At 50.1% G+C, this 26,815-nt stretch overlaps 1 protein-coding gene across 2 annotated transcripts in view; it reads left to right on the plus strand.

Annotated features, from left to right (window-relative positions):
- LOC146789746 (nuclear distribution protein nudE homolog 1-like) overlaps positions 1-26,815 on the plus strand; it is a 302,682-nt gene that overhangs the window by 170,436 nt on the left and 105,431 nt on the right. For both annotated transcript variants that reach the window (XM_085632077.1, XM_085632076.1), the window contains exon 8: positions 9,594-9,742. In XM_085632077.1, the coding sequence (XP_085488203.1) occupies positions 9,594-9,742 (149 nt within the window). The remainder of the gene's footprint in view (positions 1-9,593; positions 9,743-26,815) is intronic.

Below are 26,815 nucleotides of genomic sequence, written 5' to 3' on the forward strand. Positions count from 1 at the left end.
TGCAAGTAGGTCCCTATTTCTTTAAAAAAAACGGGCTGCTGTACAGAAAAGGTGGGCCCCAACAGAACGCCCAGTTGCTTGTCCCGGGTCCCTTCCAGGACAAAGTCCTTTTCCTTGCCCACAGCCACCTTCTGGGGGGTCATTTTGGCGACGTCAAAACCAGTCAAACCATTTTAGAGAAATTCTATTGGCCCGGGGTGTACCAAAGGACCAAAAACTATTGTCAGGAATGCATCATATGCCAGAAAAACAGCCGACATAGACCTCCCAGGGTGCCACTGCAACCCCTCCCTCTCATAGACGTCCCCTTTAGCCGAATAGGGATGGACATTATAGGACCACTCTTGCCCTCCCGTAGCGGGTGTCGCTATGCCCTGGTCGTAGTGGACTACGCCACCCGCTTTCCTGAAGCCATACCCCTGAGACAACCCACTACCCAAACGATAGCCAAAGCCCTGATCTCCCTGTTTTCCCGGGTAGGGTTTCCCCGGGAAATCCTAACCGATCAGGGCACACCTTTCGTTTCTGCCTTGATGAAGCGAGTGTGCGCTGAACTGGGAATTAAACAGATCCGTACGTCTGCTTATCATCCGCAGACGGACGGATTGGTGGAGCGTTACAACGCCACCCTCAAACAGACCCTCAAGAAGCTCTTGGGCCTAGAAGCCAAAAGGTGGGAGGACATGCTGCCCTTGGCCCTCTTCGCCATCCGCTGCAAGCCCCAGAGCAGCACCGGTTACTCACCGTATGAGTTACTGTACGGGCGTCCCCCGCGTACCCTGCTAGACATGGCACAGGAGGCCTGGGAGGCTGAACCGGATCGCACCCGTCCCCTTCCAGAATACCTTGAGAACCTGAAAACCCACCTCTCTATGGTCCGGGACATAGTGAGACAGAACCTCGAGAACGCTCAAGATAACCAAAAGAAGCAGTATGATAAGGGTACCAGGTCCCGCGTCTTCGCTGTCAACGACTTGGTACTCCTCATGATGCCCTCATCAGACCAAAAACTTCTTGGACAGTGGCAAGGGCCGTACACCATCCTCCGACAGGTGACCCCGGTTACCTATGAGGTAGAGATAGACCCTACCCGTGGTACCTCCCAAATATACCATGTAAACCTGCTAAAAAAATGGGAAGGACCCCGTCCCGTTCTATACGGAAACCCCGATCCCCGACTTCTCTCTTTTGACTCCTGTGTAGATCCGGAACTGGCTCCGGTACAGACCCAGGAATTACGGGATTGTCTGACACCCCTGAAAGCGGTCTTCTCCTCCTCTCCTGGCCGAACCAACATCACCGAACATGCGATAGAGACCATGCCAGGAAAAATAGTCCGCTTAAGGCCCTATAGACTTCCCGAAGCACGCCGAGAGGTCATACGACAAGAGATAGCAGACATGCAGAAAATGGGAATCATAGAACCCTCAGTGAGTGACTGGAATTCTCCAATCGTCCTTGTGCCAAAACCAGATGGATCGGTCCGTTTTTGTATTGACTTTAGAGAGGTCAACAAGGTCTCTACCTTCGACAGCTACCCCTTACCCCGGGTGGATGAAATGATTGAAAGGATAGGCAAAGCAAAGTACATATCGACCTTGGACCTATGCAAAGGGTATTGGCAAATCCCCCTCAGGGAACAGGATAAAAAGAAGACCGCCTTTTCCACCCCTGAGGGGTTGTACCAGTTTTTGGTTATGCCCTTTGGTCTACATGGCGCCCCCGCCACCTTTCAGCGCGCTATGAATCAGGTTTTACGACCCCACGCACAGTATGCTGGGGCCTATTTGGATGACATCATCATCTTCAGTGACAGCTGGCCCCAACATTTGAAACATCTTTTTGACGTCGTCTCCTCTCTAGGGTCTTTTGGGTTCGCCATCAACCCCGCCAAAACAACCCTGGCGGCGAGAACCGTTAAATACCTGGGGTACCTTCTGGGGGATGGCTTAATAAGACCCCAAGAAAACAAAACAGCCGCTATTCGATCCCTTCCCTTCCCCCACACAAAAAAAGACCTCCGAGCCTTCCTAGGACTTCTCGGATATTATCGACGCTTTGTACCAAACTTTTCCCAAAGAGCAGCAGCCCTGACGGACCTGCTAACAAAATCAAACCGATCCGAGGAGAAGCTACGGAACCCCTCTCCTGAAGCCTGGCAAGCCTTTACGGACTTGAAGGAAGCCTTGACCTCCAGTCCTGTCTTGGTACCCCCCGACTTCTGCCGGCCTTTTATCCTACAAACAGACGCCTCTGATCATGGGTTAGGGGCGGTGCTATCCCAGAAGGATTCCCTAGATAATGAAAGGCCTATTTTGTTTGTCAGCCGCAAATTGTTCCCCCGTGAAAAACACTACGCCGTGGTGGAGAAGGAAGCCCTGGCCATCAAGTGGGCAGTGGACCATCTCCGCTATTATCTGGAGGGCAGAGATTTTGTCCTCTACACGGATCACGCCCCTCTGGAGTGGATGGCCCGGAACAAAGGCCAGAACGACAGAGTCCTCCGATGGTTTCTCTCCCTACAGCCCTTCCGCTTCACCACCAAACATAGGAAGGGGTCCGAACAGGGCAACGCAGATTTCCTTTCGAGATACCCTACGTCTCCCGCCCCTACAGGAAGGACAGCTAGGGGAAGGGGATGTGAAACGGCGTCCCGACAACCCCAACCGGAACACCGTCTTTCCCCGAATTTACCTCCTTCGCCAGCCCCGGGACTGTATCCCCGGCTTCATAATGCCCCCATAAGGACTCGACCTGAGACGCCAGCAAAACACCGGAAAATCACACCCTTCCTTTCCCCACAGAGACCAACCAGAACATCGGGTCAGACAGCCTCAAATATCGCGGACTCCGGAAGCTCCGCCCCTATGGCAGCGACAGCACCGGATAAAAAGGAGAACCCGGAAGTGCGAAGGGTCGGAGATTTGTGGCAGGAACCTCGGACTGGAGGACGCGAAGGAGAAGAGGCAAGAGACGGAGAGCAGACGACTGAAGCAGACGTGTGGACCGAAGAGTGGTGGAGTCCACAGGAGGTGGCTGTAGAGCGGCCGTAACTCAACGGGAGAGTTACGGCGGACCGCGTGAGTGCCTTTAACCTCACTAGTTTACTCACTAGGAGTCCCCTGTATAGTCCTTGTATACATTCCCCTTCTCTTTAGCATTACGTTCCCTGCACTGTATTATAACTGTATAGCACTGCACTGTGTGCCCTGCCTCGTCCTTCACGTCCCGACCGAACACCCTTTCTTTTTTCCGCCCCGTATTCCTTTCCCCCGGTCCCTTCCTTTCCTCACTGTCTCGTTTTTCCGCCCCTTCCCCACACACCCGGGTGACGGTGACGGGAGCAATGATCCTCCGAAAAGGATAGGACTAACGGTCCCTTTTGTTTCTCTTCTTGCTCCCTGCCCTCCGTGGATTCTCCACGTCGCCGAAACCTCCATTGGAGCCGCCGAAGACCGCAACCAGCATCGCCGGCCTAGAGTGGATCCAGCACCCGGACGTCCTCCTTGTTTACCTTGTGTTCTACCTTTGTGACTCTTCAATAAATCCCTACTATAGCACACTACATACGGCCTCCTCGCTTGCTTTTCCGGCCCGCTGCACACCCAGCCTCACACGGGCGTTTCAATAGAAAGGGTTTATTGAATAGACTTCTTTCTCATGCAAGAGATATGAACTGCTACAATCGTAAGACAGGCTGTGAAGTACAATATGTACAGAGTTAGCAGTAAGATAAAATACTGCAATAGCATGGTTTGTAGTTATAACATATATTAATTAAAATACATACATAAATAACCCAGGCTAACAGGTGAATACTCATCTGATGCTTCTAAATAGTTTTACCCCAGTGTACCTAACCTAAGTGGTAGTACGAGGTAAGAAGTAGGTGCTGTTTTCTAAACTATAGCTAGCTATAGCCATAGTTTGTTTTGCCAAGAGTTGCCAAAAGTTTCTCTAAGTTCTAGTCTGCTCCATACCTTAGATTGTGCGAGGTTGGAATCTCTTTTCTGGGACTCGATATCTAACACCCCGCAAGGGGAGTCAGACACACTGGAGCTGGATTCTCTGCGAAGAGGAATAACAGTGTCTGGTCAGTGCGTCAGGCTGGAACTCGAATTCCTTCCGAACTTGCCGTGGCAAACCGCAAGTAGGCAGTTGAGCTGGATCGTGTCGGAACCGTGGTTTGCCAGGGCAAGTGCAGATATATTTATACCTTGAAGGTGTTTAGGAATGACTGTATTGACGTAAGTCGGGCATCGGAACGTCATGAAAGAACCCTAAGGAATAGATGTTCATGCATAATAAATGAGTTCTTTGAGAAATCAATATCCAAGCAAGGGAAATACCTTAAGGCTTAAGAGTCTGGTTTTCCAAGAACTTGTTGTGACGTGGATTGTCGGATGAAGGAGATCATGCCCGAATTTGGTTAGCATGGACAATGCCTAAATAAGGTCTGGATTTTCTATGCTTAAATAAGGGCAAAATGAATTGTAGCTATATAAGGGCATAAATCGGAAAACCTATATACGGAATCTAAATCTACACACTACAAATTGTGATTGGGAGATGGAGCATGTTCCTAAATGAGCAGTTCAAATATGTATTTACCAAATTGATGAGCATGTACAAGTCAACCATTTTTATTCAATGGCAATATAGGAACTGTGTGCAAACTTTTGGATATGTTCCAGCCTGAACTGCCAAGCCAGGTCTTGTGTTAGCTTTGTTCACACTAAGTTGGCAGGGTATGTCCAGACGTGGGTCCCTTGCTCACTTTGCCACTGGATTCAAGCTAGCCTGGCTGTTGAAGGGTGTTATCCAGAAACCGGTCTCAGGATGCTTATTTCCGGTCCATTGAAGACCTGGCTTGGGAGTTCTGTCTGAACTGTTCCCATGAGGCACAGGCTCAAGTCTGATTTCCATATGGCTGGGTCTGAACTGGGGTGGCAAAGTGAGCTAAAGAATGATGATGGATTCAACCCAGATCTGTGACAGGCGGTGAGTGTCTGAAAAGTTTCAGCACTCCGTCCATCATCTCCTTGTGTTTGGTATGGTCTTAGATCACTTGAAAATGTTAAGATCTTCTCTGTGCAAATGATGTGTTCTTGCTGGAAAGAGATTCTCTTGTGCACTAAAGCTGTTCTTTTCTCACTCCCATAGCCTTTCTCAAAAAGTACAAGTACCATACGATTCTTCTAGGGGTCAAATCCCATCACTTTCATAGTTTACTCTTCAGCCCTCTTTCTGACACAAGAGCTATCCTCTAGTTCTTGACTCTGGCAGAAGTGTACCTGTTAAAGAATAAATGGCTATACTGGCTGCCTTGGCAACTGCTCAAACAGATTGATGACCTCCTAGTAAAAGAAAGGTCTCCCCCAAACACACTCCCCAACTGAGCCCCGCCCCCCCTCTAAAAAAAAAAATATATATCCGGGATTGCCATTGCAAACAGTAAAACGTTTCTGGCGAGAAGTATAGACTTTCTAGTATCCGATGCAGCCATCTGGAAGTTTTAGCAACACTTAATTTTAACAGTAGGAGAAAATCTCCTGGACCTGAAGTGAATAGAATTTGTATTGCAGAAAGTAGTCTCACTTTTGGACAGATGTTTCAAATTGCTCAACCGGTCCGCAGGATTGACTGTGAGCCCTGTGGGAAAGTGGCTCTGTATATACTGTTCCCAAATAGGTATAGGGTGTACGGAGTCCACAGCCCCCAGAGGTTTGGCAGAGTCTAAAGTTAGATATAACCTTACTCTCAAGTGGTAGCTTGGTCGATCAGTAAGGCAGTATCAGAGGACAGTGTAAAGCATTTGTTGTACACACTCAGTCAGCAAATGGTCTCACACACTCAATAACTGAACTCTAGGCCAATGGTTTATATATAAAAAATATGCTTGTTTTATTTTAGAACCAACAATAGGTATTAAAATATACTTTCTCACAATGAGATGCTTTATATAAATACTTTTGCAATATGCAATTGAGTTTTGTAGAAAGTTACAAGTGGTTGCAATAGGCAACGCAATTCTAAACACAATAATGCATTGAGTTCAATGGAAGTTTCAAGTTATTTGCCACAGATTACTTTTAGGATTACTTTTGGAATTCTAGGACTGGATCCTAGATTCAGTCCTGGGTCAGTACTTGGAATCAAGTGATAAAAGTCGACTTAATGACGTGATGATTTTTAGACAATATTTTGCTATTTTAAAAGTTGACACTTAGAAAATATTTCATAGAAAACAGTCAATGATTCCCTATGGAAGAAAATGCAAGTTGCAGGTATAGTATGTTCTCCTTACTTTTGTAATCCAGTACTGGGTGCCTAGACTCAGTCCTGGGACCTTTATCCAAAACAGGTAAGTAATTACGTTTTCAGATATTATGCAATTTATAAAGAATATTTAATATTTGCAGAAATTGACACTTAGAAGAAATTTCACAGAAAAACAGTCAATGGTTTCCTATAGAAGAAAATTGGGTTACTGGTAAGTACAGTTGTAAGTATTTTTTTCAGAGTCAGTGCTAGGCACCAAGATCCAGCACTGGGAGCTCACCTAAGAGCAGGTGAGTATTTTCGTTTTCGTTACTTGGCTGACTCTTGGTGAATATTTTAAGTTTTGAAAAGTCCACACTTGAAAGAAATTTCAGGAAAAGCCAGTCAATGTTACCCTATGGAGAAAATTTAGTTATTGGTTTAAAGGTAAGTACTCGACTGGCAGAGTTAAGGTTCTGGGCATAGACTCAGGGGTCTCCCAGGGTCAGGTAGGTACAGTTGGTTCACCCTCAGCGGCACAAGGGCTGCCGGGTGCAGAGAGAGTTAGGTCCAATGTTATCCTATGAGATGTAGGGGGCCCTTGGTTGGTGGCTGCTGACTAGCAGGCCACGTGGCTGTGGGAGCTGGGCTCCTGGTCACTTACTCAGGGCAAGTGGGGAAGTAGATAGGTGTAGAGGTTGCACTGCCAGGGCCACTCGGGCGGCTGGGTGCAGGGTGCTTTTGAGCCTTCGGGCGCTCAATTGATTTCAATGGGAAATCTCCGGTTTAGAAAAAGACTGCAAGCTCGGGGACGAAGATTCTTCAGGTGCCACCACCATTTCGAGAGGTAAGTTGGGTAGTTGGAGGATAGGTAGGTACCCCGAGATTGGGCACAGGGGGCCGCGGGGCGCCGGGTGCAGGGGTGCCTTTTGGCGTCGGGAAATCTTACCCTCGGTTGATCGCGGTTGGGGGGGCACCCGGTTCTGAGGCTGCAGGCTTCTTCAGGAGCGTCGAGGGAGGTCCTTGGGTGCCGGACTCGGGGTCACAGTTGGCGTGGGGTCGTCCTCGTGGTCTTTGTTCACTCCGGCACAGGCCAGGCTTGGCATGTGCAGAGTGTGCTGGGTTCGCGGTTCCGGGCTGCTGCCAGGGATTAGAAGTCGTTTTTGAGTAGAGCCTCTACTCATGGGAGTCCCAGGGGCTTAGAGCCAAAAGGTAGACAGGTCCTCCGGGGTTTGTGAGGTTGCTGGCCACAAGAGATGCCGGGTTGGAGCAGGAGCAGGTTCTTGGGTCGACAAGCCGGTAGGTCTGGGGCCAAAGCAGTTGGTGTCTTCCTCTTCTTAGCAGCTGCAGGGCAGGTCTTTTTTCTTCTAGCTCTTCTTCGGATTTTGGAATCTGGAGAAGGAAGGTTCAGGAGGCCCCTAAATACTAGATATAGGGGCATTACAGGTAGGTGAAGGGCAGGGATCAATGGGTCTCTGTCCTGGGGTACACCCCCTATCCTGCCTCTCTCCTGTGGGAGGGGGCAGTAGCCTAGTCCTGATTGGGCAGGGCTTCCCATCTTCAAGATGGCTAGAGCCCGGAGATGTGCTTCACCTCGCCTCCCCCACCTAAGGGGTGGGGTTGGCAGGCTGGCACATCCCCTGTCCTTATTTGGGGTTTCCGTCCAAGCTTCCCGCCAGAGTGGGGGGTTGCAGTGGCCTGGGGAAGCTCACAGAGGCGGCATGCCTTTGAAGCTTCCCCCTGCCCATCCTGGGGGAGGATATTTAGCACCTCGCCCAGGATGTGTATTGTTGGAGACCCAGGAGAGCAGGGGCTCTCCTACCCAGGGGCTCTCCTACCCAGGGGTCCAGCAACATGTCTGCTGTGTGGCAGCCTAAGCAGCCTCAGAACAGACGTGGATTATAGGTTAGGTTTCAGGGGGCATCTCTAAGATGCCCTCTGGGGTGCTTGGTACATTAAATCCCACACTGGCATCAGTGCGGGTTTAATGTGCTGAGAAGTTTGATACCAAACTTCTCAGTCTTCAGTGTTGCCATTATGGTGCTGTGGAGTTCGTGTTTGATGAGCTTCCAGCACCCTATACTCTTAAATGGCAGCACTGCACTTGCAGTACCCAGGAATGGACCTGGGTACTGTAGGGGCACAGGGCTCCTGCTCCTGTGCCCACACCATTGGCATAAGGCACCCAGCTAGAGGGGTGGCTGATGTATGCCATGGCAGTGTAGGTGGTGGGCATTGCACACAGGGATGTGTGCCATGTCGACTTTGTTTTGTCTTGTACCCAGACACTCAGCCTACAAGGGAAGTGTGTGTGTGTGTGTGTGTGTGTGGGTACAGGGCCTCTAAGGGTGGCACAATGAGTGCTGCAGCCCTTAGAGGCCTTCCCTGGTCACAAGGCCCTGGGTATCTAGGGTACCATTTACCAGGGGCTAACATGTGGCCAGAGTTTGCCGGTTTTGTGTTTTAGGGAAGGAACATAGGCCCTGGGCACCTGATTGGCAGGAGTCCAGGGCAACCTCAGTCAAAGTACATTCAGCAGAAAGTGGGGGCATACCATGCAAGAAAGATGGCACTTTCTCACAAGCCCCACCTAACACTGTTAGTGGTGAGCACAAACCAATTGGGAAGCACTGGACACAAGAAGAAAGACACTTCTATATTGAGCCAAATGCAAAGTAGTACAGGTAAGCTAGCACTAGAACTACAGAATTTAGATTGCATCCAAGTAAGTGCCGGGTCAGAAAGAAAACTTGTGGATAGAAACTACGGACCTGTCACAGGTGACAAAGGCCATCTGAAGGAAGTTCTGAGGGACACATGAAATATACACTTTCTCTGCCTCTTGCTTTCTGTATCTCACTCTAGCTTTTAGTCTAGCACCCTCACTCGAGCTCCTTGTAGGCCTTAACACTGTCATATATGATGCTCCCTCTCTCCCACACCCTTTACCTGCTGATTTATTTCTCAGACCGGCACTTTCCCAAAACAAGGGCTACAAGTAAACACCTGTTCAATCTTAGCCTTCTGAGTTAGTCTCAACTTTGTTTCTTGCAGGATCACCAGTGTTGGTGCATCGCCTTGATCCATGCCACATTTTCTAGCGTTCCTTTTACTCCTTACTATTGTAATTAGACAGCCCTACCATAGAGCAAGCTAGTGAAAGGTTTGTCCTACTTTCCTGTTTGCTAACAGTTCTCTGCCTACGTGTATCCCTGCAGTGTCTGTTTGAAATAGATCATATAGATTAGGCATCCAGGATGTTCTGAATACTTGCATATCTGAAAACATGACAACCAAGTCTTGCTTTATTCAATGAAACTATTGCTTTTTAGGCACTGGAGTCCAAGCTTGCATCCTGTCGAAACTTTGTGTACGACCAGTCGCCGAGCAGAGCAACCCTTTCCATGTCGAATCGAGTAAACCACTCCAGAGACAGCAATGAGAACAGACTGAATGCCAACGTGCCTTTATGTGATAAAGGGTTAGTGCTTGCCGTTGCTACAGTCCTTGGAGGGTGGTTGTGTAATGCGGTCTCCAAAAAAGCTTTTATTTTACATAATAAATCAACACTAAATGACCATTCGATAAATGGACTGTTGAAAATGTTCATAGCGTATAACAAAGACCTGTTTTGTGTTTAAGATATATATATGCATCCTGGCACCAATCTAATCATACCAGCACATGTTCGCCATGAAAACGTAAAGTCCGTTCACTAGTAACATAGCGGGTATTGTGAATTCAGGTTTATAAAGGCCAGTTATGATAAAAGGCTGTTTGGAATATCAGGATGCTGCAGTGATCATACTTCGCTTCCTTGCTAGTTCTGTGCACTTTTCATGTGCTGATGTGGTAGACCTTGTGACATCTAACTCCGAGCACAAATACTTGCAGGAAGTAGATCAGATGACTGAAGACGGATGTTTTTATGAAGACTTAAAAATAAATTAATAAACAGCCCTCATGTAGACTTGCACTTAAATATAGATAATTCCACAGCTTGATCAAGATCACTGTAGTGGTCTTTCAGAGTTTTATTTTTTTTATAATTCTTTTTATTGGTGACAAAGTGCATTGTAGTAGTCGTTATTCATTTAGATGCATACCGTGGTTGACACATATTTAATGAACATTACTTAATCACATAGTGTCTAGCTTCACTTATTTCGTGTCACCTACCTCTCCTGCTACTCGCTACCCAAGGGGGAGGAGGCCCTGGAGCGAGGGGGGTGTACAAATGTTCCCTCTGTATAAGTTCCACATGTTCCATACTTGTGCCCATTTCTTGGGGCAGCCCGAGATACGTACGCTGTCTTTTCTGTTATCATGCACCAGTCCATATCCGTCTTCCAGGCATTTACTGTTGGTGCCTCTTTTGCTCCCCATGCTTTTGCTATTTTTCGCTTGGCGACTACCATTTCAAGCGTCACCCAGATTTTATCTTCACTACTTAGGTCTGTAGGCTCTCAGATGTTTAGGAGGAACCTTTTGATCTCTCATACAAATTTTGTTCCATGTACTTCCATGCAGCGGAGCACCCCTGCCCAGTATCTTTTAACGTATATACAATCCCAGCGTATGTGGATTACACGGTCTCCTACATGCGAATCTTCCCTGTATCCCATTTTGTCCAGAGCAGGGCCTGAGAGATATGTTCTTTGTAGTATTTTAAGTTGTATGAGCCTTAGCCTTGAATAGATTGCTACCTGCCGGTATCCCTCCTCTAAATCCGCAATATCGTTCTCTCAATTCATACAGTGTTGCAAGAGGGTGTCAGGCATATTATCTAGTTTTTGATAGTTGAAGGAAATGGCTTTATTGGACATAAAACCATCTACAATTCTATCCTCGAGTGGAGAGGATTCCAGGGCAACCTCCCCCCTGGGGATGACTGCCTGCAGGGCGAGATGTATCTGTAGATGTTGAAACCTTTCTGGGTCTGCTTTTTGCAGTTGTGCGAAGGAAGTTACTCTCCTTTGTCCCCACAGATCTCCCACCGAGCGATTCCAATCATGTCCCATCATTTGAATCTTCCTCAGGGTTTCCAATTGTTCAGAATCCCATAGGGGGTGGCTTGCGTGATCTTCTCTGCCCAACCCAGGCTCTTATTGACTGTATCAAACACAGAGATGATGGACAGAGCACTGTAACTTTGCAGACATTCACCCCCAGTCACAGATCTGGGTTGAATCCATCAACATTCTTTAGCTCACTTCGTCACCTCAGTTCATACCCAGCTATATGCAAATCAGTCTTGACCCTGTGCCTCATGGGAACAGTCCAGCCCGAACTGCCAAACCAAGTTTTCCCTGAACCAGAAGCAAGCATCCTGGGACCGATGCCCTCACTATCTCATACCCCCTGGGTAGAGGCAGAAACTCTTCCCTCAGGACAAAGATTACTGATTTTGTCCAGTCGATTGTATAGCCCGAGTATTTTCTAAAGTTCACGGATATATTAAGTACCCTGTGTATTGATGATCTGGGAGATGACAGATTCAACAGTATGTTGTCTGCATAGAGGGAGATGCGTTCCTCCCAACCTTCTGACTATCTCAATCCCCTTATCAATGGGTCACCACATATCCACAACTCTAGTGCTCTAACATCAACGTGAAGAGCAACGGTGACTGGGGGCAGCCCAGCCTCGTCCCTCTTCAGAGAGCATAAACTGGGGATAATTTATTATTTACTACTACTTGTGCTAAGGGGTTGGTGTATAGGAGTTTGATCCAGCCCATAACGTTGGGTCCAAATCCCATCTTACTCAGAGCAGCAAACAAATGGGGCCATTCAATTGTGTCGAAAGCCATGGTGGCATCTAGGTACATCACCTAGGCGTCTTCCCATAACGTCTACTCTCCCCAATACTCTGTGTAGAGCTCGGAGATTAAATTACGTGTTTCATTCCGGCATAAAGCCTTATTGATCAGGGTGTACTAATTTTGCTATTGCCTATATCAAGCACATGTCCAGTAACTTTGCTAGGATCGTGACCTCAGCATTGAGCAATAAAATGGGACAGTATAAAGAACATTTGTTTTTAGGGTTGTCTACTTTATGGCTGACAACTATGGTCGCTAACCTCTGGGTCCATTTAGAGACTGTCCAATTCGCAACATTCTACATACATAGCTCTGAGGTAGGGTGCAATCTTGTTGGGCGCTAATTTTAAAGCTCTATTGGAAGGCAATGGGCCCCATCGCTTTCCCGGATGGCAGGCCCCTGATGGCCTAGGCCACTTATTCGTTTGTGAGATCGCTGTCTAGCAGTTTTGAGTCATCGTTTGTGAGGGCTGGAAGAGGCATGTCTGTTTAATAAGGCCTGAGTTTCCCATTTTGGGACGGTGTTGGTAGATTTGTATATTTGCGTGAAGTACTTGGCGAGCTGTGGGTCATTTAGTGTGTCCCCCGTTTCTGCAATGAGTTCAGTGATTAGTCTGTTTGCTTGGTTTCGCCTGTCGAGCCATGCCAGTAATTTCCCTGCCTTATCCCCGACCTCGTATATTCTACTGAGAGTGGCTCCTTGGCGTGCTTTAGATTAGTCTGTGGCCAGGGCGTGATATTCTCTCTTTTTCATACTTAACTTGTATTTAATTTCACCCGAGTTGTCACCTCTCAGCCTCCACTCCAGCTGCAGCATATCTCCCTCTAGCCTAATTAGTTCAGCGTATTTCTCTTTTCGGGTCCCTGCTATTTATTTGATAGCATGGCCCCTCACTACTGTATTGATAGCTTCCCAATGCGTCTGGGCTGACTCCACCGAGCCTTCATTTTCACAGAAATAAAGTTCCATTTCACACAAGACTTCTTTCCTGACTTCAGGCTTTTTAAGGTGCCATGGGTCTATTGACGTGGTTCTCCCCACCTTTTGCTCACCCATCCCCACACAGGCCCATATTGGGGAGTGGTCAGAAATGCCCCTTGCCAAATGCCTCACTTCCCTAATCTGCCCAACCTGATCAGCTGGGGTAAGCAAATAGTCGATCCTGGAGAGCCTGTTGTGAGCTCCTGAAGGGAATGTGAATTGTGTGTCCTTGGGGTGATCGACTCGCAATGTGTCTACCAATCCCACTGCCCCCAGGAAGTCGGGGAAATGTGGCTGTGTAGATTGTGTGTCCCGAGGGGGATGGCGGTCAAGCCGTCCCGACAATACAGCATTAAAATCTCCTCCTATGAGGAGTTGCCCCTCCCAGGAGAATTCGTAATCCACACATTCTTAAATGCTAGTGTGTGCAGGCCTGTGGGGACATAAATGGACACTATTATGAGTGGACGGCCCTCCCTACTCCCCGATGTTGCTGCATATCTACCCTGTTTGTCAGTCCAGGTGCAATCAATTGACATGGGGACATTTTTTCTCATCAGGATCCCAACCCCTCTAGATCCGGTGGTAAATCCGAAGTGCACAACTAGTTTGTATCCCCACCTGGTCAGTGCCTTACATGCGTTGCTAATTAAATGGGTTTCCTGTAATAACACCACATCAGGGAAATGCCGTTTTATAAATTGAAGTATGATCACTCTCTTAAATTTGTCCCCAAGGCCATTAATCGTTCCACTATAGTAACCTAAGTCCTTTTTCCACTGGCTGACCCATCTGTGCTCAAGCAAGTTTCCCCCAGTGGCGTAGTCTCCCCCACAATACCCGGGAACCCCATCTTGTGCTCTGATGTTACAATGGATTGGGTAGGGGCATGCGGGTATTCCTCATCAATTGTTGTGGAACTCCATGTTCGAGGCATATGAGCTGCAGATTGTACACTTAGCATAGGTCGCCATCTGGTGTTGGGCCCGGATGTTTGCAGTTTGTTTTTCTTCTTGGACCGTCTTTGGAAGTCACGAGTTTGGTGACTCCTCCTTCGGTCCGTACTGCGCATGGGCTTCGGCTCCATCCTCAGATTGTTTTTTTCCGCCATCGGGCTCGGATGTGATACTTCGTACTCCGGCTTCGAACTTCTACGGTTCCAGCCTCGACGGAAAATCCTCGATTCTTCGAGTTCCTTCATCATCTTCATCTCTCGAAGCGGCACTTTTTCCATCCCGTACATCGACACCGGCCTTCGGGCCCTCCGCGACTCCGGTCCCGGCCGATGGAAAGGACTCCGTTTAAAAAGTGCCCAAAATGTGGGTCTAAATTTCCCCACACCGACCTCCATCAGGTGTGTAACCTTTGCCTCTCTCCGGAACACGAGGCTCGAGACTGCCCCGCCTGCAAGTCTTTTCGATCGAAGAAAACGATCCGAGATCGAAGGGCTCGACGCACCATGGCGCACTCATCCTCGACAGCTCCACCGGACATCTTCGGAGACGACGCCGAAGCTTCGGGGCAGACACACACCGAACTGGGAGAAGACATCGTCAGCGCTTCCGAGGCCGACGACTCCGACCTGGAGGACGTAACTCCAGGACAGCGGGCCGTGAGTACAATGCCCCCTCCCAGCCCCGCACCGAAAACCAAAGAGACTCCGGTTACTCCCTCGCCTGCCGGCCTGGGCAAAACCAAAACCAAAGCCTCGATCACCCCACCTTCGGGCCCGGTGTCGAAGCACTCAAAGTCTCACGGCAGCTCGGGATCGAGCCAGCCGACGCCCGGTGCCGATAAACACCACTCGGCACCGAAGCCTGCAAAATCCAGCTCGACTCCGAAACCACCGGTGCCGAAGCCTGGACACTCGGCGCCGACCAAACACAAACAGAAATCGGTCGGCACCGACGCTCCGGCGCCGAAACAGCATTCGACGCCGAAACACACGGCGACCTCCAAAAAGCAGGGCGTACACAGAACATCGAAACCTCCGGTTCCGAAATCGCCGGTGCCGTCAGACGACTCGGCGCCATTGGCTCTGTTTACACCAGACCCTTTACAAAAGACTTTGTCCAGAGATCCAAAGACTGGCCTTTTGACTGTGATTACTAAGAAGCGTCGCCTTGAGGCTCCGGCTCCTCCTCCTCCACCCAAAAAGAGGGACTCAGCTACTTCTCCCCTTAGAGTACCCTCCCCACTGCCACCCCCCCTCCCACCACCACCCCCTCCACCTTTACCTCACTACGATCCGGCCCCATCCCCAGACCCGGATGACGGGGACCCGGACAATGACCCAGGGGACGCCCCAATGGATCCCACTCCACCAGGGACCCCAGATCCATGGGAGGATTATAATAACCCTGATGTACCCAATGTACCTCAAGACGACCTATACCCATCAAGGCCGTCTCCTCCAGAGGACTCTTTAGGGTTTCACCATTTAGTGCAGAGAGCAGCACACTACCATGGGGTGGACATGCACACGGAACCAGTGGAAGAAGACTTCCTACTGGATACATTTGATTTACAAGATCGTTCCACTGCTATTTTACCCATGCTTAAGGGTGTCACCAAGCACGCTACAGAGGTATTCAAAGACCCTGTCAGAGCCAGAGTACTAAACCCTAGAATAGAGAAGAAGTACAAGGCGGCACCCACAGACCCTGCATACATCAAGGGCCCTGCTCCTCTAGATTCCCTAGTTGTCTCCACAGCTAGAAAGTGGGCTAACTCCCAATCCTCAGGAGATGCCCCACCACCAGACAAGGAATCTAAACTTCTGGACGCGTCTGGTAAACGCACCGCCTACCAGGCTGCAAACATGTGGCGCATTGCAAATACACAAGCACTGCTTGCGCGATATGATAGAGCACACTATGATGAATTAGAGGCTCTTATGCAGCACCTTCCAGAGAAATACAAACGCCAAGCTCATGACCTGATACAGGAGGGCAAACTAATCACAAACACCTCCATTAAGTGTGCCCTCGATGCAGCAGACACTGCTTCTAGAGCCATAAACACCAGTGTCCTGCTTCGCCGCCATGCCTGGCTCAGGATATCAGGGTTCAAGCCTGAGGTCCAGACATCAATACTTAATCACACCTTTGACCAGCAAACACTCTTTGGCCCAAAGGTAGACGAAGCGCTCGAAAAAATGAAGAAAGATACAGACACAGCGAAGTCTATGGGAGCGCTCCAGACCCAAGCCTCTAAGCGTTCCTTTCGACGCTCGTCCTTTCGTGGCACAGGTAGAGGCTCCTCCACCGATAATGCCTCTACCTCCTACAAATCCCCTCCTCAAAATACCTTTTCAAAGGGCAACCAAAGAGGTGGTTACAGAGGCAACAACAATAAGGGCAGGGGCAAAACCAACAATACCCGTTCTGCCACCCCACCCGCACAATGACTCCCCTTCGCTCCCCCCAGACCATTCCACTCCGGTCGGGGGCAGACTACAAGATTTTATCCACGTATGGGAGTCCATAACATCGGACAAATGGGTGACCCAAATCATTCGGTCAGGGTACTGCCTCGAGCTAACATCTACCCCACCCAATATCCCACCAAGGCACCGTCCAATGTCCCAAGAGCATTCCACACTGCTCAAACAAGAGGTACTCTCGCTCCTCCAGAAACACGCCATAGAGCAGGTACCCGGCAATCAACGAAATCTAGGGGTCTACTCCCTATATTTCTTAATCCCAAAGAAAGACGAGACCCTCAGACCCATTCTGGATCTCCGGCCTCTAAATGCCTACATACATTCAGACCACTTTCACATGGTCACCTTACAACAAGTCCTCCCACTCCTCTGCCAGGGAGACTTTCTCACAACACTGGATCTGAAAGACGCGTACTTTCACATTCCAATACACCCCTCTCACAGAAAATACCTCAGGTTCGTGGTGGACGGGCAACATTACCAATTCAAGGTTCTCCCCTTCGGGGTCACCACTGCACCACGGGTGTTTACCAAATGCCTAGCAGTAGTAGCAGCACACCTCAGACGTCAACATGTTCACGTCTTCCCTTACTTAGACGACTGGCTCATAAAAGCCGCGTCCTACCACCAATGCGTGCAACATACAAACAGCACCATCCAACTGCTTCATCAGCTAGGCTTCACGGTGAACTACCAAAAGTCCCACCTCATACCATCTCACACAAAGCAATATCTCGGGGCCACCATAGACACCTCAAAAGGTATTGCCTATCCAAACTCAGCCAGAATCACAAGCATTCTAGCCTTACGCAAAATATTCCTTCCTCAACACTCTCTACCAGCAAGAGTGTTTATGAAGCTCATAGGGATGATGGCGTCTTGCATCTTCATAGTGCCCCATGCAAGACTCCACATGCGTCCACTTCAGGAGTGCCTAGCACAACAGTGGAACCAGGCCCAGGGTCAGCTGACGGATCTGGTGTTGGTGGACGGCCGCACACATCACTCTCTGCAGTGGTGGAACACCACAAACCTTTCCAAGGGACGGCCGTTCCTGGACCCGGTTCCCCAAGTGACTCTAACAGCGGACGCATCGCTCTCCGGCTGGGGAGCGCACCTCTTACACCTCACAATGCAAGGTCTATGGACGCCACAGCAAAAAACGCTCCACATCAACCATCTGGAGCTTTTGGCGATCTTTCTAGCCCTAAAATCTTTCCAAAAGCAGATTTCAGGCAAAGCAGTCCTCATTCGCACAGACAACATGACTGCGATGTATTATATACAGAAACAGGGGGGGACACACTCTCCCCAGCTCTCCCGCTTAGCCCAGAGCATATGGAGATGGGCAATTCCCCAAAACATTTTTCTCCTGGCACAACATGTTCCAGGCGTACAAAACACCATAGCAGATCTGCTCAGCAGACAGACTCAACAACTACACGAATGGGAACTGCATCCACAAGTTCTTCACCCATTCTTCCGACAGTGGGGGCATCCTCAAATAGACCTCTTCGCCACCCACGAAAACAAAAAATGCCCAAGCTTCGCCGCCAGATACCCACACCCATTGTCCAAGGGCAATGCGATATGGATGAACTGGTCAGGCAGATTTGCATACGCCTTTCCACCTCTCCCACTAATTCCATTAGTGGTCAGGAAACTACAACAGCACTCCCTCACACTCATTCTGGTAGCTCCGACGTGGGCCAGACAGCCGTGGTACACCACGCTACTACAACTATCAGTGGTACCACATCAAAAACTGCACCTTTCCCCATGCCTCCTAACCCAGAACCATGGAGAAATCAGGCACCCGGACCCAGCTCAGCTCAACCTGGCGATCTGGCTCCTGAAATCTTAGAATTCGGGTACCTTAACCTTCCCCCTGATTGCATGAACATCATCATGGAAGCCAGACGTCCTACCACTAGAGCATGCTATGCCGCAAAGTGGAAAAGATTTGTAATGTACTGCCGTAACAATACAATCAACCCTCTAGATGCATCCATACAACACATCATATGCTATCTGCTCCATCTTCACAGGTGTAACCTGGCGTATTCATCCATACGCCTACACCTAGCAGCGATCGCTGCCTATCTACAAAACAGACAGCATTTGTCACTCTTCAGAGTGCCCGCTATTAAAGCCTTCATGGAAGGCCTCAAACGAGTAATTCCTCCCAGGGCACCACCCTCCCCTGTATGGAATCTAAATTTGGTCCTTACACGACTAATGGGTCCGCCCTTCGAACCAATGCACAAATGTGAGCTACAATTTCTCACCTGGAAAACAGCTTTCCTTGTAGCTATCACTTCCCTTAGAAGGGTTGGTGAAATACAAGCGTTCACCATACAGGAACCTTACATACAAATGCATCACAGCAAGGTCATACTTCGAACTAATCCGAAGTTCCTGCCCAAAGTCATTACCCCCTTCCACCTCAATCAATCAGTGGAATTACCTGTCTTCTTTTCGCAACCCCAATCTGTTGCGGAAAGGGCCTTACACACACTAGATGTGAAAAGAGCGTTGCTATATTACATACAAAGAACGCAACCCTTCAGGAAGACCAAACAGTTGTTCGTTTCCTTTTCTCCACCACATAAAGGCAACCCCATCTCAAAATCAGGGATAGCTAGGTGGATTGTAAAATGCATACAAATTTGCTATCAGAAGGCAAAGAGAACATTATCTGTTCCCCCTAAAGCCCACTCTACAAGAAAGTTAGGGGCTTCTATGGCTTTTCTAGGGAATATACCCTTAGATGACATATGCAAGGCAGCCACATGGTCTACACCGCACACATTCACAAAACACTACTGTGTAGATGTGCATTCCCAGCAGCAAGCTAGGGTGGGCCAGGCTGTACTAAAAACACTCTTTCAAACAGCTGCAACGGATACCGGTGGTCGCCGCTAAGGTTGGGTACTGCTATATAATCTATGCTAAGTGTACAATCTGCAGCTCATATGCCTCGAACGGAATATGCTACTTACCAGTATGCATCTGTTCTTGGCATGTAGAGCTGCAGAGTTGTACACGCCCACCCGCCTCCCCGGCTACCTGTATCCGTTCCAGTCCATCTTATTTAGATACAACACACATGGGTTTCTCACTGTTATTACTACGCTCCATCATTTCCCTGTTGGCGAAAAACAATCTGAGGATGGAGCCGAAGCCCATGCGCAGTACGGACCGAAGGAGGAGTCACCAAACTCGTGACTTCCAAAGACGGTCCAAGAAGAAAAACAAACTGCAAACATCCGGGCCCAACACCAGATGGCGACCTATGCTAAGTGTACAACTCTGCAGCTCTACATGCCAAGAACAGATGCATACTGGTAAGTAGCATATTCCATTTCTAACGCAACTTCCACTTTTCTGTCATCTAAACTACCAACTAAGCCGAAGTACAACAAACCTCCCCACACCCTGCTTTGTTGCAATCTCGGCTTAAAACTACCCATGTCCTCAACTGTGCAGAGTAGCTGTCGCCCTATCCCAAAACTAATTTAAGAACTGGAGGGGGGGTTGACTGTTTTCTCTCTTGGCTACTACCCTTGCTTATTGTTACATACATTCCAGCCCCATTACTTCAAGCATATTAAAGATTGTCACTTAGCAGGTCACCAGTCGTCGCAGGTCACCAGTCATCGCCTTCAGTGAGGACACTGTGTAGGAGTTCCTTCAAGTGTCTTGGTCTTTGGCTCTGCATTTTCGTTAAATCCAAGTCTGCGACGTCTTTTTCATCCCTCCAGATTGTTGGTTGGTTGACAGTTTATCACTTTCCTCCAGACCAGTTGGTTTTTTTGGAAGGTTTCTCCCCCATTGCCGAAAATAGTGTTCGAGGCATATGAGCTGCAGATGATACACTGTGCATAGATCGCCATCTGGTGTTGGGCCCGGATGTTTGCAGTTTGTTTTTCCTCTTGGAAAGTCTTTGGAAGTCAGTTCGGTGACTCCTCCTTCGGTTCGTATTGCGCATGGGCTTCGGCTCCATCCTCAGTTTTTTTCCGCCATCGGGCTCGGATGTAATACTTCGCGCTCCGGTTCCGAACTTCCCAGTTCACCGATCGACACACAAATCCTCGCTCATAATAAATCATCTTACTCATCTTCTCTTCGGCACTTCTTCGATTCCGGTCGTCGACGGCGGCCTTCGGGCCTATTCTGGCTCCGGTCTCGGCTGATGGAAAGAACTCCCTTCAAGAAGTGCCCTCGATGTGGGTCCAAGTTTCCCCAGACCGATCTTCATGAGGTGTGCAACCTCTGCCTCTCCCCAGAACACGAGGCCCGAGACTGTCCCGCCTGCAAGTCTTTTCGCTCAAAAAAGACCATTCGAGATCGACGGGCTAGATGCAACATGGCGCACTCCTCGACCTCCGCTCCAGTCGACATCTTCGGGGACGACGTCGAAGCTCCAGGACAGCAGGACATCGAACAGGACGACGACTACCTCGTCAGCGCTTCCGAGGCCGATGACTCAGATGTGGAGGACATCACACCGGCGCAGCGGGTCGTGAGTACAATTCCCCCGCCCACGCCGATACCGAAAAAGGCTTCGGTCACACCTTCGCCTCCGGGCCTAGGCAAGACCAAGGACACTGCTTCTCACACCCCACCTTCGGGCCCGGTAAAGAAGCCTATTAAGCCTTCCGGCAGCTCTGGCTCGAGCCAGCCGACCATCGGTGCCGAGAAACACCCTTCGGCACCGAAGAAAAAATCGGCCTCCACCTCCACACCGAACCCGGCACCGAAGTCTTCAGTGTCGAAACCTGCTCCTCCGGCGCCGACCAAACATCACAAGGCTCTCGGCACCGACACTCCCGTGCCGAGACCTTCTTCGGCACCGACCAAAAAATCGGAGGTCCCAAAGAAGCACAGCTTCGATAAACCTAAAAGACCGTCGGCCCCGAAACCTTCGGCGCCGACCGAACAACCAGTGTCGCAGGAACTTCTCACACCAGATCCTCTGCAGAAAACACTCACCAAGGATCCAAAAACTGGACACTTGACATTGTCTTCAAAAAAGAGACACTTGGACAAGCCGGCTCCACCTTCAAAGAGAAAGGACATTGCTACTTCTCCTTTCAGGGTACCTTCCCCACCTCCTCCACCTCCCCCACCCCCACCCTCTCCACCTCCACCCCCCCACCTCATCGTTCCCCCACCTTGTCTCCTGTCCCAGACGATTTGGGAGACCCTTATTATGATCCAGCAGATGTGCCACAAGACCCCACGCCTACTGGATCTCCAGACCCATGGGATGATTATAACAATCCGGCCATCCCCACCTGAAGATTCCTTGGGTTTTCACCATTTGTTACAACGGCAGCACATTACCACGGGGTGGAGTTGCATACTGACCCAGTGGAGGAGGATTTTCTCCTAGACACCTTTGACGATGCACATAGGTCTACCGCCATTATACCTATGCTAAAGGGCGTAATTAAACATGCCCCTGAGGTTTTTAAAGACCCAGTCAGGGCCAGGGTCCTGAATCCTTATATAGAGAAGAAATACAAAGCCGCCCCACAGACCCTTCTTACATTAAAGGCCCTGCACCATTGGATTCCCTAGTGGTATCCACAGCTAGGAAGCGCTCAAATTCTCAGGCGAAGCACCCCCACCTGACCGAGTCCAAGCTCCTAGACGCGTCAGGGAAGCGCACTGCGTCACAGGCTGCCAATATATGGCGTATCGCCAATACGCAAGCACTGCTGGCCCGATACGACAGGGCGCACTATGATGAGCTAGAGACCATCATGCACCATCTCCCTGAAAAATACAAGAACAGGGCTAATGAACTGATACCTCGATACGCTGCGCCCTAGATGCAGCAGATACAGCCTCCAGGGCCATAAACACCAGTGTCCTTCTCCGTCGCCATGCCTGGCTCAGAGTTTCAGGGTTTAAACCGGAGGTACAAGCCTCTATATTAAACCACCTATTCGACCAAGATCATCTATTTGGCCCCAAAGTAGACGAAGCCCTCGAAAAAATGAAAAAAGATACAGACACGGCCAAATCCATGGGAGCCCTGCAGTCACATACTCCCAGGCGCTCCTTTCGCCGCTCTTCCTTTCGGGGCACGGGCAGAGGCTACTCCTCGGATAGTGCATCCACGTCCTACAAATCTCCTCAATCTACCTTCACAAAGGGTTATCAAAGAGGCGGATACAGAGGCAATAATAATAAGGGCAGAGGCAAGACAAATACCGCCCGCTCTGCCACACCTCCTGCCCAATGACTTCCCCCGCTCCCTCCAGACCATTCCACTCAGGTCGGGGGCAGACTACAACATTTCCTTCACGTCTGGGAGACAATCACCTCAGACAGATGGGTGACACAAATTATTCATTCAGGGTATTGCCTAGAATGAACATCTACCCCCCCAAACATTCCACCCAGGCACCGCCCTATGTCTCAAGAACATACTGCGCTACTAACACAAGAGGTGATCTCCCTCCTGCAAAAAGGAGCAATAGAGCAGGTCCCCATAAATCAACAAAATTTAGGGGTCTACTCCCTGTACTTTCTGATTCCAAAGACTCTACGACCTATCCTAGATTTCAGACCTCTAAACACCTACATACATTCAGACCATTTTCACATGGTAACCCTTCAACAGGTTCTTCCACTCCTCTCCCAGAACGATTTTCTCACCACTCTGGATTTGAAAGACGCATACTTTCACATTCCAGTACACCAGTCTCACAGAAAGTACCTCAGATTTGTGGTGGACGGACAACACTACCAGTTCAAGGTGCTCCCGTTCGGGGTAACAACAGCACCAAGGGTTTTCACCAAGTGCCTGGCAGTAGTGGCTGCACACCTCAGAAGACAGCACATTCACGTCTTCCCGTATCTGGACGATTGGCTCATAAAAGCCACATCCTACCAACAATGTGTGCAACATACCGCCGCTACGGTCCAACTACTTCACCAGCCAGGTTTCACGGTGAACCATCAAAAATCCCACCTGGTACCATCACACACAAAACAATATCTTGGAGCCACCATAGACACCTCAAAAGCCTATCCCAAGCCTGCCAGGATTGCAAAAATACAGGCGCTGCGTCAAAAATTCCTATGTCAACACTCTCTCCCAGCAAGAGTGCTTATGCAGCTCATAGGAATGATGGCCTCTTGCATCTTTATAGTGCCCCATGCAAGACTCCAAATGCGTCCACTCCAAGAGTGCTTGGCGCGCCAGTGGAACCAGGCCCAGGGACAACTGACACATCTGGTGTTGGTAGACGGTCGCACCCATCGCTCTCTGCAGTGGTGGAACACCACAAACCTTTCCAGAGGTCGACCGTTCCTGGACCCGGTCCCACCAATAATCCTAACAGCAGATGCATCGCTCTCCGGCTGGGGAGCTCATCTGTTACATCTCACAGCACAGGGCACATGGACGCCGCAACGGAAGTCACTCCACATCAACCATCTGGAGTTACTGGCGATCTTCCTCGCCCTAAAATCTTTCCAGGCGCAGATTTCAGGCAAGGCAGTCCTCATTCGCACAGACAACATGACTGCCATGTACTACATTCAAAAACAGGGGGGCACACACTCTCCACAGCTCTCTGTTAGCACAGAGCATATGGAGATGGGCAATTCCACAAAAGATTTTTCTCCTAGCCCAACACGTCCCAGGAGTACAAAACACCGTGGCAGATCTGCTCAGCAGACAGACACAGCAGATCCACGAGTGGGAACTTCACCCACAAGTTCTTCACCCGTTCTTTCAGAAGTGGGGGCATCCACACACAGACCTATTCGCCACCCACGAAAACAAAAAATGCCCAAGCTTTGCCTCCAGATATCCACACCCATTGTCCAAAGGCAATGCGATATGGATGAACTGGTCATAGAAATTTGCATACGCTTTTCCACCTCTCCCACTAATTCCATTAGTGGTGCGAAAGCTACAACAGCATTCCCTAACTCTCATCCTAGTAGCTCCAACATGGGCCAGACAACCGTGGTACACCACACTGCTGGAACTCTCAGTAGTACCACACCAAAAGCTACGCCTCTCACCATGTCTCCTAACCCAGAACCATGGAGAGATCAGGCACCCGGACCCAGCTCAACTCAACCTTGCGATCTGGCTCCTGAGGTCCTAGAATTTGGATACCTTTATGTGAAAAAGTGCCCTCTTTCTTGCATGGTATGCCCCCACTTTTTGCTAAATTGCTGAATGTACTTTGACTGAGTGTACCCTGGACTCCTGCCAATCAGGTGCCCAGGGCCTATGTTCCTTCCTTAAAACACACATACTCCAAATTGGCAAACCCTGGCCACATGTCAGCCCCTAGTAAATGGTACCCTAGGTACCCAGGGCTTTGTGACCAGGGAAGGCCCCTAAGGGCTGCAGCACTCATTGTGCCACCCTTAGGGGCCCTGTACCCTTACACACACACACACTGCCTTTGCAGGCTGAGTGTCTGGGTGCAGGACAAAATGAAGAGTCAACATGGCACACATCTCTGTGTGCCATGCCCAACACCCACACTGCCAAGGCATATGTCAGTCACCCCTCTGGCTGGGTGCCTTATGCCCCTGGTGTGGGCACAGGAGCAGGAGCCCTGTGCCCCTACAGTGCCCAGGTCCATTCCTGAGCCCTGTAAGTGCAGTGCTGCCATTTAAGAGTACATGGTGCTGAGAGCTCGTCAAACACGAGCTCCACAGCACCATAATGGCAACACTAAAGACTGGGAAGTTTGGTATCAAACTTCTCAGCACATTAAACCCACACTGATGCCAGAGTGAGATTTAATGTACCAAGCACCCCAGAGGGCATCTTAGAGGTGCCCCCTTACAACTAACCTACAATCCACGTCTGCTCTGAGGCTGCCCAGGCTGCCACACAGCAGACACGTTGCTGGACCCCTGGGTGGGAGAGCCCCTGCTCTCCCGGGCCTGCAACAATGCACATACTGGGTGAGGTGATAGATCTCCTCCCCCAGGATGAGCAAAGGGAAGCTTCAAAGGCCTGCCGCCTCTAGGAGTTTCCCCAGGCCACTGCAACCCCCCACTCTGGCCGGAAGCTTGGCCGGAAACCCCATACAAGGACAGGGGATGTGCCAGCCTGCCCACCCCACCCCTCAGGTGGGGGAGGCGAGGTGAAGCACATCTCCGGGCTCTCGCCATCTTGAAGATGGGAGGCCCTACCCTATCAGGATTAGGCTACCGCCCCCCTCCCACAGGAGAGGGGCAGGATAGGGGGTGTACCCACCCCAGGACAAGGACCCATTGGTCCCTGGCCTTCACCTACCTGTAACGCCCCTAAATCTAGTATTTAGGGGCACCCTGAACCTTCCTTCCCCAGATTCCGAAACTACTAGAAGAGCGAGAAGAAAAGAAGACCTGCCCTGCAGCTGCAAAGGAGAGGGAGACACCAACTGCTTTGGTCCCAGCCCTACCGGCCTGTCGACCTCGGACTTGCTCCTGCTCCAAACCTGGCATCTCTTGTGGCCAGCAACCTCAGAAACCCCGGAGGACCTGGCTACCTTTGAACTCTGATCCTCTGGGACTCCCATGAGTAGAGGCTCTACTCAGAACCTACCTTTCACCCCTGGCAGCAGCCTGGAACCGCAATCCCAGCCCACTCTGCACCCGCCAAGCCTGGCCGGTGCTGGAGTGAACGAAACCCACGAGGACGACCCCACGGCGACTGTGACCCCGAGTCCGCACCCAAGGACCCCCCTCGACTATCCTGAAGAAGCTTGCAGCCTCGGAACAGAGTGCCACCCCAACCGCGATCAACAAGAGGGCAAGATTTCCGACATCAAAAGGCACCCCTGCACCCGGCTCCCCACGGCCCTCTGTGCCCAATCCCGGGGTACCTACCTATCCTCCCACTACCCAACTTACCCCTCGAAGTGGTGGTGGCACCTGAAGAGTCCTCGTCCCCGAGCCTGCAGTCTTTTTCCAAACCGTAGATTTCCCATAGAAATCAATTGAGCGCCCGACGGCTCAAAAGCACCCTGCACCCAGCCGCCCGAGTGGCCCTGGCAGTGAAAACTCTACTCTAACCTACTTCCCCACTTGCCCTGAGTAAGTGACCAGGAGCCCAGCTCCCACAGCCGCGTGGCTTGCCCGACAGCAGCCACCAACCCAGGCCCCCCTATCCCTCATAGGATAACATTGGGCCTAACTCTCTCTGCACCCGGCCATCCTGAAACCGCTGAGGGTGAACTGACTGTACCTACCTGACACTGGGGGACCCCTGAGTCTATGCCTAGAACTTCAACTCAGCCAGTCGAGTACTTACCCTTAAACCGCTAAC

Source organism: Triturus cristatus, chromosome 10 (genome assembly GCF_964204655.1).
Source record: "Triturus cristatus chromosome 10, aTriCri1.1, whole genome shotgun sequence".
Lineage (NCBI taxonomy): Eukaryota > Metazoa > Chordata > Amphibia > Caudata > Salamandridae > Triturus > Triturus cristatus.